The following is a 22,450-nucleotide window of genomic DNA, read 5'->3' on the forward strand; positions in this document are numbered from 1 at the left end:
TCTGCAAAACTATAATGGAAGGGTAGAAGAGGAAGAAGGCTGAGGTTGATTAATGGAGGAGCTACATCCGAATATGTGTAAAAGTATGAATGTAGCATGGTCAAAATGGACACTCATTGTTGGGAAAAGGAAGGGGAAGCAAGAGGGAGACGGCACAAAGCACAATCTGAATGCATGCCATTTTTAATATGTTCCACATAAAAATAATAATTTGAGAGAAATATCACTGAGAGAGGTGAAGAGGCATGCCATGAGTACACGTTTTAAAGAGGAATCCAAGAAGAGAAAACTGCAGAGGGCCTAGTATGTTTGAGGACCATCAAAGTGGTCAGTATGGCTGGGAACTAAAGAATCAAGGGACAAGAGGAATAGGAGAAGTCCCAGAAGAAATGAATGCCAGAAATCATGCACCCACCAGGCCATTCTATGGACCCTAGACTTTCCTTTGAGGGACGTGTGAAACACAGACATATCAGCAAGCATGTTTTGTCTGCTATTTTGAGATCTTAGGGGGGGTGTTAAAATGCGGAAGAAGGGTGAAAGTCTCAAATTAGGTTGTTTTTAATTTTTTTTATTTTTTAATAATGGAGACTGAACTCAGGAACATTCTAACTCCTATCTATACTCTAAGACCATATTAATTTATTTTAAATTTTGAAGTATAGTCTCACTAACTTGATAAGGGGCTTTCTAAATTGCTGTGGCTGGTCTCAAACATGTGATCCTCCTGTTTTATTCTCCCAAGTACTTGTATTACAGGTGTGTGCCAACACATCTGGCTGTAATTAGGTTGCTAATCTAATAAATCAGGTCTAAATCTCCACAGAGGACATGTTATAAGGACTGAGCATAACATAACTCAGTTATTTTAACCATTTCAGGATAAATCCTTAGGAAAAAAAAACTTTGAAAAACTTTCTGAAATCATTTCTAAGATGGATTTTCTCATAAAATGTACTAAACATAGGCGGGCATGGGGGCGCAAGTTTGTAATCCCAGCATTAGGGAGGCTGAGACTGGAGGATCATGGGTTGCGGACAGCCTCAGCAACTTAGTGAGGCCCTCTGCAACTCAGTGAGACCCTGTTTCAAAATAAAGAATAAAAAATAGGGCAGGGGTGTAGCTCAGAGGTTGAATGCCCCTGAATTATATCCCCAGACCCACAAAAAAAAAGTATTAAACATTACAGGGTGATATTTGAAAATTATACAATTACTGATTTTTTTCATATTCACCTTTACATAGTAATAATTTGCATGAGAGGAACACTTTGATTTAATACTCTTTTTCTTGGATAGTTTACATAATTTTATGCGATTTACTTGATGAAGCCACTAAAACTATTTTCCATCCATAGTTTTACATAATCTGCATAATAAGGGAACACTGACTGAGGGAGAACTAGGAACTGGGCAATTCAGCAAGATCACAGAAACCATGTGTTGGGAGCTGCCTGTCAGCAAATCCTGCTAGAAATTTTGTGAATATCAGGACAAATCTTGCAGATAAGGGCAAAATAAATGGCCTTGCTGAGATTTTGTTTAGGCTGCACATTTCTTGTTGGGTCATTTCTACTTCTAAAAAAAATCAACTAGAATTTTTATCTTGGAGCACAACTCTCTGGGTGCCTGCATAATTCTCTGTCCTCTAGAGTTCTCTGAAATATTTTTGCTCATAAGTGCTTGTTACCCTTTTGAATGGACACTATTTATTAGAAGGACTTCCATGATATTGAATGATAGGGTGCTGGCAAGATATTCCAGTTACCACTGTTGTATAACAAATTATTCTAAAATTTAGGCTTAAAATATTATTTTGTTTTGCTCATAATTTGTAAGTCAGAAATTCTGGAAAAGATGTGATAGTGGTTCTCACTTGAAGCTGTAGTTATCTGAGGTTTCTTTCTGGCTAGATATTCAAAGTGGCTCATTCATATGTTTAATAACTAACTGTTGATTAACTTAATGGCCTTCATTATCCTCTTCAAAATGCCTGGGCTTCCTTACAATATAGCAGCTTCAGGATAATCAGATTCCTAGAAGGCAGCTCAAGGCTCTGAATGTGAGTGATCTAGCATGTAAGATACAAGCTTTGTCACCTTTCATGACTTAGCACTGGATGTAATGCAGTGACATTTCCATAACAGTTTATTGTTTACAAATGAGCCACAAGCCTACCAAAATTTAAGAGGAAGTGACATGAATCTACCTCCTTATGAGGAGAATGTCAGATCACATTGATTGTAGAGGAGCATGTGGCATAGGAGATATCATTGTGTCCATATTTGGAAAAGATATCTATCACACAGGGTTAGTTAGTAAAAATAGAATGTGTGAAGTCACTTTATTCAGGATAAAGTACCGTGGACACCACCAGATCTTGTGGAAAAACAGACAAAACAAAGAGGAAGAAACTGTAGAATATTTACATTATGGTATTTACAAGAGCAAAAGGATCCAAGAATACTGTAGAAGTTGTTAAATATGTCAGGTTAAAGTTTCAATAAAGGCCTCTCTTTGTATTCTGTACTCTAGACTACCTTAAAAATAGAATTCTTATGGGAATTCACATATTTCATAAATTTTTAGTGAGTATCAACTAAAAGTAGTAGTAATAAAATAGCCAATAACTAGGCTCTTGCTTTTTGTTATATATAAATGTAACAAAAAGTCCCACCCTCATAAAGAATATATTCTAATAAAGTAATAGTATTAAAATAAATAATGTGACTTGAAAATTAAACAAATGAATATTAGAAGTGGACTTTGTGTGATACATAGCTTGCTCCACTCTGGAGTGTGTTTTGGGCAAAAGATTAGACAAAAGGGAAGTAAGGTCTTTGGGAAAGCAATCTTACAGATTAAAGGCTTCATTTTCCTGTGAATTCAAGAAGACTTTGAAAGATTATGAATCTCTTGCTTCTCCCAAATTATCTGTTTTGTACCCATCTCCTGGCTCTGGTTCTATTTGTTGGCCTCAATATTCAAAAGAAATCTCTAGGTGCTCCCATGGTGTATTAACACCATTTGGCATGCGACTTTGAAGTTCCATAAAGACACTGTATTTTCCTTACATAACGTACCACTAGAATAAGACAGGAGAAAGTATTTCAGTTCTGAGACTAGATGCAAAGAAGTTTTGCACATTTCTGCTTTTGTTTCTGCCTCTCTGTCACTGCCATGCAAGCCTGCTGGTGTGGTCCTGCTGGAGGACAAGGACATGTGGACCAAAGCCCAGCTTTCTCAGTCTCCCCAAGCAAGTGACAGCCCACCTCCAGACACATGAATTAATCAGTCGTCAATATTCTAGACGCATTAACAATAAGTTTACTGTTAAGTGCTATAGTATTTTGTGGTTGTTTGCTATACAGCATTTGGGAGCAAGAGAAGGGTGACAGAACTAGGAAAAAGCACAGCTTTCTCTGGGTGACCTGCCTACAGTTCTATTTTGAATTTAGCCAGTGCAGGTCCTGTCATTGCTGCTGGTGCCACCCGTGAGCTGGGATGTGTGGAAGGATAATCAGAGTTAGAATTAACAGAATTTTCTCTAGATTCATGACATGGTGAGGTGTGGAGGAGTGAAGAAGAATAAGGCTTCATTTCCGCTTGTACAGGTTTGTATTCTGTGTCTATATCTGAGAGGACAAAAGTCGTTCCTAATGCCAATTACAACAGAAGGATGAGGAAAGAAGTCTTGAGGCTAAACGAAACAATCTAGTTGTTCCTTGGATGCCGTTTCTCCCTTTAACTTACCAAATTCCCTGGGTAAACTGGACTTAGCTTTATTATTATAAAAACACATCCATTTTGGTAGCACTAAAGGAGGTGAATGGTCCTGGTAAGCCTGAATGTGGATATGTCAGTCCTAACAATAATCTTGGTAAACTGAGTTCACCAGATTATGTCAAGCAAGGAAAGCAAGCTATCTAATCTTCCAGCTCATTGTGGCAATTAACAGTTTTGAGGGGGAAACAAAAGTGGCTTTTAAGTGATGCAGTTTCTCTCCCCACAAAGTTCAAGAAACTTTGAGCCACTTATTTTGCATCCTGCACAGGCTCTCTCAAAATACTAACACTCCTGGGAGACGTGACTTCTTTAGCCTTCAAGAGTCAACGCTTTGGAAAAAATTATTTTTAAAATAGCTGAACACAAGGAAGGCAACTAGTTTGTGTAATTGTATATTTTTTGTCTTCTAAAAGAAACTGTAAGCTCTAAGAGGTCTAGGACCATGTCTATGTTACTCATTCATCTATTTCAAAGTTCTAGGACACAAAGGGGACCTCCTAATGCCAGTGGAAGGAAAACAAAGGAGAAAGAAGGGAGGGAAGGAGGAAAGTGAGAAAGCAGAAGAATTATCAAAAGCCTAATTAAATTTTCAGTCAGCCTTTATCCTTGTATTAACTCATAAATGACCTCAATGTTTTGTGGCCTATTATTCTACACACAGGAGCTGAGGAAGGAGGAGAGCAGAGGAGTCTTCACCCCCTTGTCTTGATCAGTTGTGGTTCTTTGAATTTTTACTCATATGTACTCCCAAAATAAAACAAAACTACAGCAGCAACAAAAATTAGGACAGCCAAAGGCAAGAAAAAGTTTCCATACGGGACATTTCATGTTTTTTAATGCATGAAACACCACATAATCAAACCTCCCAGGCTTTAATTTTGAAACATTTCGAATGAAGGCTCCATATTGACCAAGATGGAAAACGAGCTTCGAAAAGGACTCCCAGGGTTTTGTTTTTGATTTTGATTTTTGTTTCCTGGTATTTTAGCCTAGTTTCGTGGCTTTTCAAACTTCAACGTGCATGAGAAGCTCCTAGATATCTTGCTAAATATTCCAATTTTGATTCAATAGTTCTGGGGTAAAGCCTGAAGTGCTGCGTTTTTAATATATTCCCAGGTGATGCTGATGCTACTAACCTGGGGACCACACTTTGAGTGTAAAAGGAACTCGAGGTCATCACCTCCACTGTCAGGTGTGCTAATGTCCAACCTCAGCATTCGGGATCAGTGTCCCGCAAGTCCCTGGCCTACCGCCGAGAGGGGAGGAGCCAAGGGCGGAGCGGGAGGAGTGGCGCGGGCCCCGCGTGGGTCCTGCTAGAGATCACCTCGGCCCCTTGGAGAGGCGGACAGGCTGCGGTGGCGCAGGAGGGGGCGGGTTCGGCAAGGGCGCGGCCTCCGGGAGGGGGGCGCACGACGCGCATCCCCGTCACCCGCCCGGGCCACTCGGGAGCCTCGCAGCAGCCCGGTGCCCCACTTGGCCATCGCTCTGTACCTCTTCCTCACGCCCGCCTCCTCTTATCACCACCTCCAGTCTCACCCTTCTCGCTCCATCCCAGCCAGCCGCATGCACCATCATCAGAGTGTCTCAGAAAGCCAGATGTGGTGCGCGGGGCTGCAGGGCGCGCCCTCAAGCGGTCCCAGCTCGACATCGGGGGGCACGGGCAACAGCATGGACACCCAACGCTGCTTCACTAACCGCTTCGATGACTACCAGGGCAGCCTGCTGGCGGGCCAGTGCGAGGAGGCGGTAGCGCCCTTGGTCACCGCCACCATCGAGCGGATCCTCCAGGAGCTGCCCCCGCTTGGGGGCGGCTCTGAGGCCAGGGGGGCGACGGCCGGAGCCAGCGGCTGCCAGGGGGGACTGTACAGCGGCGTGGCTGGGGTGGCCTACATGCTCTACCATGTTTCGCAGAGCCCACTCTTCTCAGCGGCCCGGGAGCGCTACCTGCGCTCAGCCAAGCGCCTCATAGACGCGTGCGCCCGCGCTGAGGAGTGGGGCGAACCAGACGCCGACACCCGCGCTGCCTTCCTGCTCGGAGGCGCGGGCGTGTACGCTGTGGCCACGCTCGTGTACCACGCCCTGGGCCGGTCTGACTACGTGCAGCCGCTGGGCAAGTTCCGGGCTCTTTGTGCCGTCTGCGCGCCAGTCTCTTTCCTGGAGTGCGGCTCAGATGAGCTGTTCGTTGGCCGCGCGGGCTATCTGTGTGCAGCGCTGGTGCTCAAGCAGAAACTCGCCCAGGAGGTAAGAGGTAGCCCGGCCGCGGGAGGGCGCTCGCGCCTGCCCGGCCCTGCCCAGACGCGGGAGCAAACTCCCTGACTCCCGCTGCATCTGCCCTGGTTGTTCTCCTCCATCTCTCTTTGTTACTCTTTGTCTGACGCTGTCGTTTCTTCAGACTCTTGACGTTTATCTTCTGTTTTTGTCTTTTTCTCCTCTCTTTTTCTGTCTCTTATTTTGTTGGGATTCCACGTCTTTTCACTTTGTTCCTATTTTGCGCGAAAGGAGCCATCACCCCAGATGTTTCTTTTGGGAAGGGGGAGGGGCTGACGGTGGCCCATTCAAGGGATATTTTAAAAACTCAGAAAAGAAAAAAAAAAAGGATGTATTTCTTTTCCTTTGAAAGCTCTTTAGGTGTTGGGACACCCTAAAATGTTAGAAAGCTAAAAAGTCATTAAAAAGTCATGGGAATTGTAGGGACCAATGTGGAGTTAAGTTGCTTCTGGACCCCTGGGTCCCTAACAAAGGATAACTGCCCGGCTGTAGGTTTGATGCACTTACTGGATTACTTACTATTCAGTTCATCCCATGGCTCTAACCAAATGTATATATCTCATAGGAGTTGCATCCTTTTAAATACATAAACGTAGGCTAAAATGTACCCTACTCTGGTCTTATGTGTATTTAAAAATGTGTACTGTGGTCAAAACCACAGCATTTTTGACAGGACAGCTTTTCTTTGATGAATAGCTTTTCAGTGGCTCCTGGAAGAGAATTGGATTTCCCAACTCTACATAAACATACACACGCGCACACACACACACACACACACACACACACACACACATTTTTCTAGATTTGCTTTGAATACAGCATGTGGTTATTAGAAGAGGATGTGCCGATTCCTGTGGAGTAGAGAAAAAAACTCTACAGGATCATAGTAGCTAGAACTGAAAGAGAGGCACTTTCATTCACAATCCACTGGAGCCACATATTGTTCTAGAGAGGAAGTGACACATTTAACTTGACTTTATCTGTGTGAGAAAGGAGGCATTTGAAGAAAAATTAAAGGTATACAGTGTGTTTTAAATGTGTAATTAACTTTGATAACCTCTACAGAGGCAGACTTGATTTTTTTTTATTTATAGTACGTGAAGGTGATTCAAGTGAGAAAAAAGTATTTCTAAAGAATGTGCAGTGTGCTAGCAGGGCAGCAAAGGTCTGTGTGACAAAGTTGTCTTGAAATAGTTCACTCTGCTTCTGAGTCACTGTTATCTGCTAGCAGTTTCCCAAGGGCCCTTCCAGTTGTATGAAACCTCTTAGAAGGCCACAGAGCTATTTACATATCATTTGCATTGCATTTGCATCTGCTTCCCAGACCTTGTTGTCTGGTGGTAAGCACATTTCAAAATTATTTTTTCCAGTTTTCCTTAAACTTGCTTCTTCCCTTCTCCATGCTTTGAGGCCTTTTCTCCAAAATAAAATGGCTGAGTGGAAAACCCATCAAGTCACACAGGTAAATACAGAACTGATGAACTCTGACTAAAATCTGGTGGTCCAGGGCCAGCCTGCAATGCTGATCCACAAAGGCATTTATTAACACCTTTTGTCTCTCCTCCTGCCAAACCAGATCTGTCATTTTGTACTAATCAAGTCGAGGTGCTTTGCCCCCTGCTCCCAGGAGAAATAAAATGCTCCAAAGATTTTTTTTTTATTTAAAGGCTCTTAATCTGTTAGATCAGCCAGTCCCAGTGCTAGCTTCAGCTTCAGAAGTCCAAGAAATTCATGCTTGAAAGGTAAGGCAGAGGCTAAGCATACTATTCCCACCACCAAGCTCAGGTCAGTACATGATTTTGTCCTCAGTAGATGATCCATACACTCACTCTGATTAAACTGAATTTCCACTTGTGTGTCATGCTCTGTAAATAATCTGCTATTATTTCCCTGGTTTCTTTCTCTTCAAAATCATTTATATTCACCTTCATCTGACAGTTCTTTTAGTTATCACCCTAGTTTAGATCCTCTTCACAGTATTTGGCACATCCTTGCCCTCTAATAAATAGTGGAATGAATGTCTTACAATATTCCAGGATTAATACATGGTACTCTGAGCTGGATTCTCCCAGTAAGTACACTTCATAGCTGGGGGTGGTGGCACATGCCTGTAACCTCAGTACTTGGGAGGCTGAAACTGGAGGATTCTAGGTTCAAGGTCAGCTTCAACAACTTAACAAGGCCCTCAACAACTTAATGAGACCTTGTTTCAAAATAAAAATAAGGCTGGGAGTGTAGTTCAGAAGTAGAACATTACTGGGTTCTACACACACACACACACACACACACACACACACACACACACACAATCATTTCCCTGCTCAGTTTCCTGCAGTAGCTAACTATTACATTTTCTCCAGTGACTTCACATCCTTAAAATTAAAGCTACAATATGGCTGAAAAGGTCTCGTGTGATCTAGTCCCCTGCATACCTACTTCACTTCTTGCTTACTCTCCTCCAGCCACACTGGCCTTCTTGCTGTTTTAGGCTTTCTTCTGTCTCCGGGGTGTTGGTACTCTCTGTTCTCTTCACTTGGAACACTTCCTCTAGATATTTTTGTATCTAGCTCCATAAGTCTTTATCTCCTCAGCGAGGCCTTTCCTGTCTGCCCTATTTAAAATTGCAACCCACCACCCTGGCTATGACCATTTTTTTTCTTTTTAATTTTACTCAATTTCTTTTTTTAAAATACTTCTATTGGAGCATTGTAGTCTCACTAATTATAATATATCTCGTAGTGATAGTGAAATGCATGAACATAGCACTTCAATTTCTTTGTCTTCACTATAAACTCTAGAAGGATAAAAATTATTTTTTCCATTGTTATATCTTTAAATATTTTTTTTAAATTTGAGAGATATTGCTCTTTTATTTTTTATTTTTTTAATTGGTGCATTATATTCATACATCATATTGGGGTAAAGAACTTGTGCATACATACATGTACACATCACTTATTTAACCCCTACCCAATTCCCACCCCATTCCCTCTCCATCCCTCCTTCCCTTGCTTGGCTTAGTGGTTGACTTCGATATGTTTAAGTACATTATGTGTTTTAGAGATTTTCCTCTTCCCCCCTCCTTTCTCCTCCTTTACGTTGTCTTGTTTGCTCCTCTATAGGATTTCCTATTTCATCTAGAGTACCTCCTATGATCCATTTCTCCCTAACTCTCACATATTAGGGAAAGCATCTGCTTTCTTATTTTTTGTGACTGACTAATCTCAGCATAATGTCCCCCAGTTATTAACATAATGCCTGGCACATGTTTAGGTAGCCAACTTTGATTTTTTTTATTGTCTAATCTGTGGCTTGCTTTATCACTCATCTTGAATGGTGTCCCATTTATTAATGATGTCACATTTAAATAAATTATTCCATACTGCTTAGGTCTCAGCAAACATTTGTTGAATGAATGAATTATAATTTCTTCAAATTCTTCCTCAGATCAAGCTGACCCATCAGAGCAGTGCTTCTTGAACTTTCATGTGTATAAGAATTACCTGTATATTTTGCTGATAAAATATAGATTCTGATTCAAGCTTGGGATGGTATCTGAGATTCTGCAGTTCTAACAAGTCCCTAGGTGATGCTGATGCTGCTGGTCCAGAGACAATGTTTTGAATAGCAAAGCAAAACAAAAGTGTAGGTTTTGGCATTGTACCAGTCATGTTTATTAAGACATGCTATAAGACTTTATTCTATGAAGCTTGATATATTTATTTGTAAGGCTATGGTTTAGAATGCTAATTACTATATTCTACCATGCTTTCATTGTAAGGACCCATAGAAGGAACTTATCTCAGGACTTAGAAATAATTCTCCTCCTGGAAATAAACTGAATTATTTATATCTTCAAAATATTTCCTATAACCGTGTTTGTCACTTTGTGTCGGCTACTAGGAAGTTAATGGCCAGAGTTGTGGGCCACACAAGCTAGCATACAGCGCCTTATTACATTATATATCAGCATTTCCCTCTTGGTTTATCGATTTAGCTCCTTCCTAAGTTAATCTTTTATAGATTTCCTTTCTTCCTCTTGATTATACTGTTTGTATATATGTTTGTTACATTCAGAAGTGAAAATATATTTATATATGTAGAGATACAGACATAGAGTTATCTTATTCAGGTAATATATGTTCATTAACTCAGTCCTCCTTGAAAAACTCAAGAGAAGTAACGTCAAGGGCTTGTTTGGCATATATCCTCCAGCAATAAAACACTAAAGCCACTCAAAATGATACCATAAAAATTTGTATTTGGCCTATTCTGCTTCTACTGTTTAGTGGAAATGAAGCAGGAACTGGTAGAGGGATTGAAACAAGACCTAAGATATCAGTTAAAATATTTTGTCATTGAGTGACCTTGGATAATTTAACATCTTTGAACCTCAGCTTCCTCAATTATAAATTAATAAATGAGAATTTCTTCATTGCATCATTCTGCCCCTTTTCATTCAGTGAATACTAAGTATCTCTGTTATGCCAGATACCTTATTCAGTAGTGAACAACAGTGAATAATATAATTTGGTTGTGGTAAGTGAGCTGAAGGAAGTAAATAGGAACTGGGGTCAGGTAGGGAGAGCAGGCCTGCTTCTTGGGATAAGTTGGTAGGAAAGCTTCTCTGTGACGTTATGCTGTATCTAATCATTAGAGCACAAGAATGAAGTAGCTGTCCTAAGAGCAGGCATTCCAGGCAGAGGGGACAACAAGGACAAAGCCCTTGAGGTGAAAAATGGTTTGGAGATCTCAAAGCTATGGGAGAAGGCCAGTATGGCTGTAACAAAGAGTAGAATACAGAGAAGTTCAGAGCCATGGAAGGAAATGTAAGCAGGCTAACTAAAATCAGATCCTGCAGGAGCAGTTTAGCCGGAATCAGGAGTTTGCATTTGTTTCATGTTTTACCAAGGGATCATATTGATCTTATTTACCTTTTAAAAAGATCACCCTGGTTTTCTGTATTGAGAGTGGATTGGCAATATTAAGTATGACGAGGGGCTGAGAATATTGTTCAGTGGTAGGTCATGTGCTTTAGCAAGTGCAAAGCCCTAGGTTCAATCTCCAGCACCATAAAAATAATGCCAAGGGAGACTGGTTATGGGAATTAAACCCCTTTCATGCTAAGGTCTCCATTGTGAATCTGGTGAAACCTTCAGGACCTCTGCTTAGAATAGCATATTTATTAATTAATTAATTTATTTATTTATTTTTGGTGGTACTGGGATTCCTGGAAGCCCTTCTACCTCCGGACTACATTCCCAGACCTATTTTTATAACTTTTTTTATTTGGAAACAGGGTCTCTTAAGCCAGTGCAGCTGGCTTCAAACCTGTGCGATCCTGTCTCCACCTCCCAAGCGCGGGGATTACAAGTGTGCGCCACTACACCCGGCTAAAATAGCATTTTTAAATGTATAAAATAAAACACAATGAATCACAAATTAATTCAATTATATTACAATTCGATTACAAAACATTTAAAAATGTGTGATAAAGTGGCATTCCTAAGGCATTAGAAGCTTTATAATTTGGGATGGTTTTAGCTGTGAATAACAGAATGTCCAAAAATCAAAAGTGACTGAAGGCACATGTGGTGGCTATCGTATCAGGACTAGGGCAGCTGAGGCAAGAAGATCACTTGAACCCAGAAGTTTGGGGTTAGCCTGGGCAATATAGCAAGACCCTGTATCAAACAAATAAACAAAGCAGTGATTGAACGTACATTCATAAACATATCAAAGTCAGTCAATAAGCCAAACGTGAGAAGGAAGGAGGGGGATAGAGTAAGGCTAAATAAACAATGTGTGCATGTATGCCTCTACCATCTTATTCCCCAATAAGATTAATGACTACAATGTATCAATAAAAATTTTAAAAAGAAGAAATAACAGTTAAGCTATTCCAGAATAGGTTACTGTTAATCAGGAACTCAAACAAGTTATCAGAACCTATATCCCTTGAAGTCCTTTCTCTACTATTCTAATGTATGAGCTGTATCAGCTGTCAGTATTCAAGATGGCTGATGCTGTTTCAAGCATCATGTTCCTTTAAAATTGAAGTATAAAGAGGAGGTCTGAGGCCAGGTGTGGTTGTGTACACTTGTAATACCCGCTCTTGGGAGGTGGAGACAGGAGGATCTCGCAGGTTGGAAGTCAGCCGCGCTGGCTTAAGAGATCCTGTTTCCACATAAAAAAAAGTATAAAAATAGGTACTGGGAGTGTAGCCTGGAGGTAGAAGGGTTTCCAGGAACCCCAGTACCACCAAAAAAAAAAAAAAAAAAAAAAAAAAAAAAAGAGGAGGTCTGAGGCTTTTTATTTTGCATCTCTTTTTACCATGTAGAATGTTGTATCTGGGTCACTGGCCAGGTCTAATTTAAGGGAAAGCTGGGAAGGTTAGTGTCTTTCATTTCTAACCTTTAAATTGTTTGCAGGTTCTGATAAGAAAAAGAGAAGTAAATGGATATTTGAGAAGTTACCGAAGTGTCTTTGGATTCCCTTTGCAAATCTGTCTATGACCTTGCATCTCCTTTATCCATTCTCTTGTTCTTCCTTCAGTGTTTCTCTTCCCTTTTCCAGGTCATCTCCATATCCCATGGCACCTGTAAGAGGTTTTGTTTGTGCTGTCAGCTAGCTGTAGATAAAACACAAACTAAGATACTAATTTTATTAAGATTAATTTTAGACTAGTAAATATTGGAAATATATTTTGTGGCAGAAACTGCTTGCATTTTTCCTAGTTTTCCTAAAATTTCTTGCTGTCACCATACTCACAAGACAAACTCAAACAATCAGTGGATACAAAATGAGCCTTCTTCAGACTAATAGTTGTTAACTTTTTGTTCTTATAAAAGAAATAGTTCAGTCAATAAGATAGTTATATTTATAATTCACTTACATGAATGATCATAACACACACACACACACATACACACACACTCACTCACATACTTCTCAGCTTGCTTTCTTGCTTAGTGTTGGGCATCTTTGCATGTTTGGGGTAGGGAAATCTCTCATTTTTTTTAAATTTTAATACTGGTTCCACTTAATGGCTATAATGTGAGTTAATCCTTGTCAATGGGCATTTAGGTTGGCTCAGGTTCTTTTTTCATTTTTAGCTATGACAAATAATGCCATATGATACACACACACACACACACACACACACACACATATATACACATAATATATGTATGTACATATACATTGCAAGCATATAGTAAAGCATACATATGTATATATATACGTATATGCCTTTCTATATATGTATCTACTTGTTCATATATGCTAAAATTTTTAAGATACAATTTCTGAGTCAAAGTTTACATATATATATTTTTTCATTTGATAGAGATGATTCCAGTTGCTTTCCAAAAAGGTTATGTCAATTTTCATTCCCTCCACCAATGTATTGGAATGCTTGTATTCTGACATTTTAATGCCATATTTTATTAGACTACAATATGAATATAAATTGATGAGTACAAAATGAGAACGAAGTTTTTAGAGCAGAAAAATGTATCCCCTTAATGTTTTTTTCAGATATCACAAAACAAAATGGATATGTAAGATTTCACTCAATCTTTGGATGTAAGCAGTCTTCATTGTGTGTGTGTGTGTGTGTGTGTGTGTGTGTGTGTGTCTTTTACTGGGGATGGAACCAAGGGAAATCCTACCACTGTGCTACATCTCCAGTTATCTATTTATCTCCCTTTCTTCTTTCCTTCTTTTCTTCCTCCCTTTCTTTCTTTATTTGTGGCACTGGAGATGAAACCCAGGGGATTCTACCTCCAAGCTATATCCCCCAGCCCTATTTTATTATTTTATTTTGAAGTTGCAGAGGGACACACTAAGTTTCTGAGGTTGGCCAAGTACCTGCGATCTTCCTTTCTTGGTCTTCCAAGTACTGGAATTACAAGCATATACCACAACATCTGGCTATTTTTTGTTATTTTAAAATAGGGTTTTGCTATGTTTAAGTAGCCACATGTTGCACACTGCATACATATTCCCTAACTTTGGCTTGAAATGACAGCAGGGTTGGGGAACTTAGAGTTTTGTAGGCCAGGTCCAGTTCCTGATTATGTACCTGCCAGAAAGTAGAACATGTCTAAGATCTACAGCTTAGATCCTCTGTCACTTATGAACCAGAACCCTGTGAATGTTAAAAGGATGTAACAGGAACTAATAATGATTGATTATTTATTTCCACACACAGCTGTAAACACTGTACATGTATTGTGTTACATTTTCTTGTACTAAAGTATGACTTTATTTTTAAATTTTATTTTTAAGTAATATAGTTATTGTATATATTTGTGGGGTACAAAGTGATGTTTCAATATATGTATATGTTTTGGAATGAACAAATTAAGGTAATTAATGCATCCATTACCTCACATACTTATTTTTTAATGGTAAGAACATTTGTAGTCCATTATTTTAGCAATTTTGAAATATACAATACATTATTATTAACTATAGTGACTTTGCTATAAATTACACTACCATGACTTATTTATCATGTCTAACTTATATCCTCTATAGCCCAGCCTCTGGTAATCACAAGCCTACTCTCCAATCCTGTAAATTCAATGTTTTTAGAGTCTACATATATGTAGGTTGATCCTGGCAACAACCTTATGACATGGGCACCATTACTAACTTTGTTATACCCAGTGAGAAAACTGAGGTACAGAGAGGTTAAGGATCAAGTTCTAAATTGCACAGCTGGTCAGTGGCAAAGACAGGCCTTTATCTCCCACAGGCTGGTTGCCGAATCTCTGTTTTCAACTGGTATTTCTCACACTTTAACATGTGCATGAGCCCTGAGGATATTGTTCAAAATTAAATTTGGATTTAGTGGGTCTAGAGTTCATTGAACAGACTTAAGAATAAAAGCTCTAAATCATTTTCCACCAATTTTATGGAATTTTCTACCAAAAGGTTTGGTTCCCTCAAACTTTATAATTTTCATCATTTGTCCTTATACTGAGAATGACTTCTTCCATAGGTGCCAGAATATCAGCTTTCCAGTTTGTAGTTTATACTGAAGGATTAATTCAGTGCTGGATATATTTTCTGGAAAGTTTAGGGATTCTGTTAGCATGTTGAATGAATGAGTGAATACATGAACTTATTTGTCCTAATAAATGTCATTTTGTACTATATACAGAAAGTTTTTTAGAATTTATTTGAAGGCTCGAATACAGCAGACTCCAGCTGTCTTAAGTTATTTTGTGATAAACAAGAGATGCCTTATTACATCATTCACATATCAGGTAGAAAACATGGACTTGATTCTACTCTAATCCCAGCATTTGAGAGGCTGAGACCGGAGGATCAAGGTTTGCGGACAGCCTCAGCTACTTAGTGAGGCCCTTTGCAAGTTAAAGAGACCCTATTTCAAAATAAAGAATAAAAAATAGGGCAGGGGGTATAGCTCAGATGTTGAATGCCCTTGGGTTCCATTCCCAGACCCGCCAAAAAAAAAAAAAAAACAATTACTCTCATTTTATATTATTTATTTATTTATTCATTTATTTTTGCAGGTCTGGGGATGGAACCTAGGGGCATTTGACCTCCAAGCTATACCCCCTGCCCTATTTTTTTATTCTTTATTTTGAAACAGGGTTTCACTAAGTTTCAAAGGGCCTCACTAAGTAGCTGAGGCTGTCTGCAAACCGGGATCATCCAGTCTCAGCCTCCCAAATACTGGGATTACAAGCATGTGCCACCACGCCCAGCTCCTACTCTCATTTTAGAACCACTCAATTTTGCCAGGCGTGGTGGCACACACTTGTAATCCCTGTGCTTGAGAGGAGGAGACAGGATGATCGCACAGGTTCGAAGTCAGCCGCGCTGGCTTAAGAGACCCTGTTTTCATATAAAAATATAAACTAGGTCTGGGAGTATAGCTTGGAGGTAGAAGGGCTTCCAGGAACCCCGGTACCACCAAAAAAAAAAAAAATCACTCAATTTTACCAGTATAACATAAAAGTAGTGCTTCTTCTACAACTCTCAATTAATTTAAACTGATGATGACCAGACATCTCCCTTTTTATTTTTAATTTTTGTATTCTTATACTTTTTTTGGGGTGGTACTGGAGTTCCTGGAAGCCCTTCTACCTCCGGGCTACACTCCCCGACCTATTTCATACTTGTTTATTTTTATTTAATTTTAATTTTTTAATTTTTTTTATTTTTGGAAAGAGGGTCTCTTAAGCCAGCGCGGCTAGCTTCGAACCTGCACAATCCTCCTGTTTCCGCCTCCCAAGCGCGGGGATTACAAGCTTGAGCCACCATGCCCGGCCTTCTTCTTATACTTTTATTGGTGCATCATAGTGTCATGTCACAATGTAGTTCATGGTGCATCATAGTGTCATGTCACAATGTAGTTCATAGTGGTAGTGACATACATGCACACATTTTGTGGGCTTTTCAATGGTTCCCTCCCCACCCCATCTCCGTCCCCATAAAGGATATTGAGACTGGCATTGGTATTCTCATATATGTACATAATATCAATGGAAGGGACTCTTTCATTGATTCTCCTTCTTCCCCCAACCACCCTTCACCAAAACCACCTCCATGGCTCCACTGGAGTTTCTCCTCCATTATCTGAAGTCCCTCTGAAATCCCTATTACTCCTTAGCTTCCACATATGAGAGAAAACATTACCCTTAATTTTCTATGACTGGATAATCTCATTGAACATTATACCAGAGACCCTGAAATTATAGAGGAGGGCATAGGCCCAATACTCCAATATATAGGCACAGGTTGAAACTTTCTCACTAAGACCCCCAAAACTCAGGAAATTAAAACAAGAATTAATAAGTGGGATGGCATTCAACTAAAAAGTTTCTGCTCATCAAAGGAAACTATGAAGAATCTAAAGAGAGAGCCTACAGAATGGATTCACCTACACCACCCATAGATATCTTTTCAAAGGGACTAAATCTTTTGTTAGAGTGATTAACTTAAAACAATCCATGTAGCTTTAGATATCATTTATATACTGTGGAGATTCTTCTCCGAGACTTGGGAGGGAGAGACCTGAGAGGGGAAACCGAACAGCAACCTGATGAGCAGCCATACTGAAATATAATTGCCTGAGGAGCAACTACCCTGAAATGAACGCACAATTGCCTGATGAGCAACTGACAAAGTTTATTCTCTAAAACCAAGATCTTTATACCCTTCTCCAGTTAGGTTAATGATCAGATTCTAGTAGAAAAGAGTAAACACCAAAGAACAATAGTGGGGTATTAAGTGAAGGACATGTAAATCACCAATCATAAGCAAGACAAAAGGAAGACCTGTGACATCACTGGTCTTGTGATTAAGATCAGCCCCAGACCTTGTGATTAAGATCAGCCCCCTGCCCTAACTGGTGGGCCTTAGAGGGCAAATTCTGGAAAGGACATCCAGAGTTTGAGAATTTACCTTTCGTGAATCTCCTTTAACTCTTTCGGAACCTTTCTTCCTCAGGCTTCTTCCGTGTCCTCCATCAATATAAACCTTTTTATCTATTAATTTATATTCCACTAAAACCCCAACATATATTTTACTGTAATTATTTAAAGAATACATGGTTCATACTTTTCTTGAGACTGAGTAAATTGGGAAATAAGTACAGCAAAAATTATTTTACTTGTACTGAATTTTAAATATTCTTAATTATTTTGCCAGTAACTTGAACTCCCAGTGTTCTATTAGAAGGTTGTTTTAATGGAATTTTATTGTATTTATTAACCTATGAATGTGAAAATGATAGATTGTATTAATTTTATTAACTTCTTGGTTAATTTCACTTTTGCAGTTAATTTAATTAATGATATTTATTATGTGGTTAGCTGCTACACAATACACAGTGAATTTCCTCCAAGTAGCAGGGAAGTCCTTTCATATCCCTATATAGAGTGGAAATGGTCTCTTGGTTTTAAACTTGCCCAGTAGTCTCGGGTGCATCCAAGTGTTTTTCTTCATGATTCAATTTCACAATTTCATCTCTAACCTAGTGTCTTTAATTATGTACAATGCCATGGATGTTTGGCTTTTCTCGTAAAACTATGTTTCTTTCTCTCTCTCTCTCTCTCTCTCTCTCTCTCTCTCCATATATGCGTGTGTGTGTGTGTGTGTGTGTGTGTGCCACTCATCTCTTCCTAATTGTTTTCTTTATGCATTTAGTTACTAGGGAAATCTACCAAGGTAATAGTACCAAATTCTTCTTCTTGATGATAGTAGCCACTTGGACAAACTCAATTTTCATACAATCGTTTGATCCATTCTTTTTGCAAGCTAAACAAAGGAGTGTTTTGTTTAAGATAAGACTTCCCTTTCAGAGCAGCTTTAACTGTTCAACAACTCAGACAAATGAATGATAGGGTGAAGTGTGAATATTTTTATCTGGGCCATAAAGAAGCTTTATTAGAAATTTCACTGGTGAGAATATCATCTAAATGAAAGGCAGCAAAACAAATATTGACTCTAGCATTAGTGTGAAGTTAGATGTTACTGTGCTCATCTTCTGGCTCCTGGTGTTGCTTTGCATGGAATGGATTCCCCATGCTCAGTGGTGTGTTGAAATCTGGTGTCCATGGCAACCAAAGCATCACCAGTCTCACAGCAAGCACTGTGAAGACCCCACTCTCACAATGATTTTAGGAAAGAGCCACATTTCTAACAGACTTTACAGCTGTACAATGTCCAGCCAATAAGGAAGTATTGCCCTCATGTACATTTCAGCAACTTACAATTTTGCTTTTCACAGTGGTTTATTCTTTCCTTCTGAGGCAAAGAGAAATGTATATGCATTACAAACCACAACTGTTGAAATAGGTTGGCATTTCAATGAAGGCTTTAAAACAGAGTGGATAAGAATAGAGCTTTTAAGATTCAAGTAACCTTGGAATTGAATCCTGAATGTAGTTCAGTATCTGGTTGACTTTAGGCAAGTTACTTAACATCTCTGATACTTACTTTCCTTATTGGCAAAATGCAGTCCAAACAGCATCTACCTCTTAGGTGTGCTGTGAAAAGTCATTGAGAATGTGCGTATAATATGCTTAGCAGAAGGTTCCTGAGGCACCAAGTAAGGACTCTGTATGCCAGCCATTCTTATTATCTTGAGAATTGTTATCACTAATGCAAGGTGAATCACTGTATTGACTAAGTTACAATAAGTAAGTTTTTTGGACATTTACCCAGTCTGTCTAATATTCCCTGTTGTGATTTTTCATAGCAGCTATGTCCTAGATGGCAAGAACTGAGCTTTTTTATTTTCTCCAGTCCAAAAAGGACTGGAGAGAAATATATTCTGCTGTGCCATGCAAAAGATTAAGCTAAGCTTCTCAAGACAGATTATTTATCAAATAAATTGACTTGCTGATTATCACCCCTGAAACACAAACCTATGTGAGTTGCCCTCTGCATTTTCTTTGAGGAAAGGGCTTTTTTTCTCCATTAAACATTTTAGGCTCATTGCCACCAATATAGTAATTGGCTTTCCTGTGTCTCTGATTTATACTCCTCAGAATAAATCACCTGATTGGCTTAAAGTTACTATAAATTGCTATGCGGGTGATGTTGGAATATTAATTTCTTGTTCTGTTCCCATCCTATATTCTGAGTTGTGGATTCAAGGAGTTTTTTTTCTTGCTTTTAAGATCACTTTCTTTCATTACAGGAACTCAGAATTTCAGAAAAATATCAATAGTTATGACTCTTTTGAACTGACAACTTAAAATGAGTTTTCCTCAGCAATTGATCCAGATCATGTATATTTGGTGGCTTGTTTTGGAAAAGGAGTAATATAGTTAATGACTCTATCAGGTGATTTTTTTAGCTTCTTACTGAGGAAATTATTTTTTGCATTAATGCACCTTTCAATTTATATTTGAAAACTATGTATTAAATGTTTATTGTCAATTTCACAAAGTTAAATCTGCATTTTACTCTTTAGACCCTAGATCCTTATATCCATTTATAGCATAATTCTCTTAATATCAACATCTATACTACCCCAATAATCTGTAATTTTAACTTTCCCTTGTCCCTAATCAGTGAGGTGTCAGTGGTATTAGTGCTGCTTATGATATTTAATACCATACCAACAGGGTCTAGATCTCAGATTTAATTTTCATGTTGGTATGTTATATTTTTCTCAGAAGTCACTGCTTTTCACACTTGAGTATGCATAAGGATCCCCGGAGGGCTTGTTAAACACACATGGCTGGGCCCTCTCAAAGTTTCTGACTCAGTAGGTCTAGATTTGGGCCAAAGAATCTGTATTGTTTTGTTCCTTGTGATGTTACTGTTGCTACTGGTCTGGAGAATACACTTTAAGAACTGCCTTGGTAGACTATACCTTTAACCTTCAATAAACATCTGTGAAATGGAACTAGATGAGGGTATATGTTTGTAGTACAACAAACTTATCATTGCCACTAGAAAATAAGTCAAAAGATAAGATTTACTTTTTCTTTTCAAGATTGCTATATGACAGACACTGTGATAAGTATATTATTTCCACTACAAATGAGAAAATTTGTAATTTGGAGAGGTTCAGTAATTTACTGATAATCACATAGCTGGTAAAAAAAAAATTGAACCCATATTTCTTAACTTCTAAACTTCTCTAGAGTTCAGTCAGGTAAACCCTCTGTGTGACTTTGTCTTAAATTACAAACTTCCAAGCATATCATGAGCCTGTACTCCAAGACATTTGAAAGAACAGCCTGAACTCAATTCTATCAAAGTCAGAATGTTTCTGGTTTTATATAAAATAAATTGAAAATGATAACATAAGAGGGTACTCTGTATTTCTTGTGAGTTTAAAGAAACCTGCATATCTTAGCTTCCTGAACACTAGAAAAACTCAGATAGCTTTAATGCTAGTAGGGGTGTGAGTTAGCTCTGGAAACAGGACTAGTTGTAAGTTTGATAGAATAGTTAAACTCTTGGGCCTTTCCTAAATCCAGATGATATCTTTAGGCCAGTGTACTCATCAGTATTCTTGTAGCCATAATCTGAATATATGACCATGTAACGTAGAGAAAAGATTTGTTTTCTTATGGTTTTGAGCTCAGTCCATGTGAAGCTGGGGCCCACAGGTCTCAGGGCATGGCAAAGGGAGAACACATGGGCTGTGTTCACATCATGGAGGCCAGAAGCAAGAGAGAGTGAGCAGGAGGAGGAGTAAACCTTTATATAATCCCCAAAGATGTACCCCCAGGGATCCATCTCCAGTCATACTCTATTGGCTTATGGTATACTACTCAGTTAAATCCATTACAATGAATTCATCCATTTCTAGGATTATAACCCTCATAACTCAATTACAATTCTGAAAATTAAGTGAACTCTTTAGGGGACATTTTATATCTAACAATAACATCCAGGTTTCCCAAAACCTGACTGTGAGGTGTGGATTCATATGCAAGATTTTAAGGATATGCTCCCAGGAGAAACCAGTAGGAGATTGGAGAAGAAGAAAGCAATGAAGGGAAGTCAAGCAGGGCTACAATATTAGGCTAAGTCCAAGCCTCTGTCTCATCCTGTAGGGGAGCTCTGGAGTAGAAATGACATTCTAGACTAGAGGCACATTCTTACACAAATAACTAGTACCATGTATAGAAAGACAGGATATGTAAACTTCGAGGTACTACTAGCTCTCTTGATGTGCTGCCACTGTGACTCTTGTAGCCCAAAAGTAGGACTCTTGAAGAAGACTGCAGAGGAGAATTGTTAGAAGCAAAGTACATAGACACATATAGATGAAGTCACAGAACCAATAGAAACCACTCCAGGAGAGGGTGGTAGGAATGCCTATGATTTGTTCCTGTACTTGGGACTTCCAGACCCCAGTAGAAGCCTGGTGTTTCACTTTCTTGATAAACCAAATCAGAAAAACTTGGCTTTGAAGCCCAAAGCACAGTGAAGGATAGAGATGAGGTCATCTTTCAAAAATAGAAGGATGTCATACAAGTTTACATGCTGAATTGTGAGGAAGTCCCCTACACACAACACACAGACACACATAGTCTTTTCCTCGGTGCGATCCAAGGCACACTTTTCACCAGCAAGTAGATTAAAGAAAGGTATATGGTGTTCAGATAGACTTGGGGAAAAAGTGCTACAGATGCTGACATGTGAAGTACTCCAACCCAGTGTAATTACAGTTTTATTGTATTGACACTTTATAGTAAAGCCCACTAATTGGCTAGCTATTTCCCATACTCACAGTTCCCATTGAGCTTTTAAAGATGAGACTCTTAAGTAGAAACTGTCAGTGAAAACACATTTAAGGAAAGCATCTGATGTGCAATGAACCTAACAAAATAAATAGAACAATTGACCTTGCAAGAGACAGATAATACTGGGGAGCATGCTATAGT

The 22,450-nt window shown here is 39.1% G+C and overlaps 1 protein-coding gene across 1 annotated transcript in view; it reads left to right on the forward strand.

Annotated features, from left to right (window-relative positions):
• Positions 1-5,453: 5,453 nt before the first annotated feature.
• Positions 5,454-22,450, forward strand: part of LANCL3 (LanC like family member 3) — a gene marked incomplete at both ends in the record, with an annotated part of 90,978 nt that continues 73,981 nt past the window's right edge. Inside the window, one exon of the mRNA XM_080718518.1 lies at positions 5,454-6,026. Coding sequence (XP_080574644.1) covers positions 5,454-6,026 — 573 coding nt within the window. The remainder of the gene's footprint in view (positions 6,027-22,450) is intronic.

This window comes from Muscardinus avellanarius, assembly GCF_963383645.1.
Source record: "Muscardinus avellanarius genome assembly, chromosome: X".
NCBI classification, from domain to species: Eukaryota; Metazoa; Chordata; class Mammalia; order Rodentia; family Gliridae; genus Muscardinus; species Muscardinus avellanarius.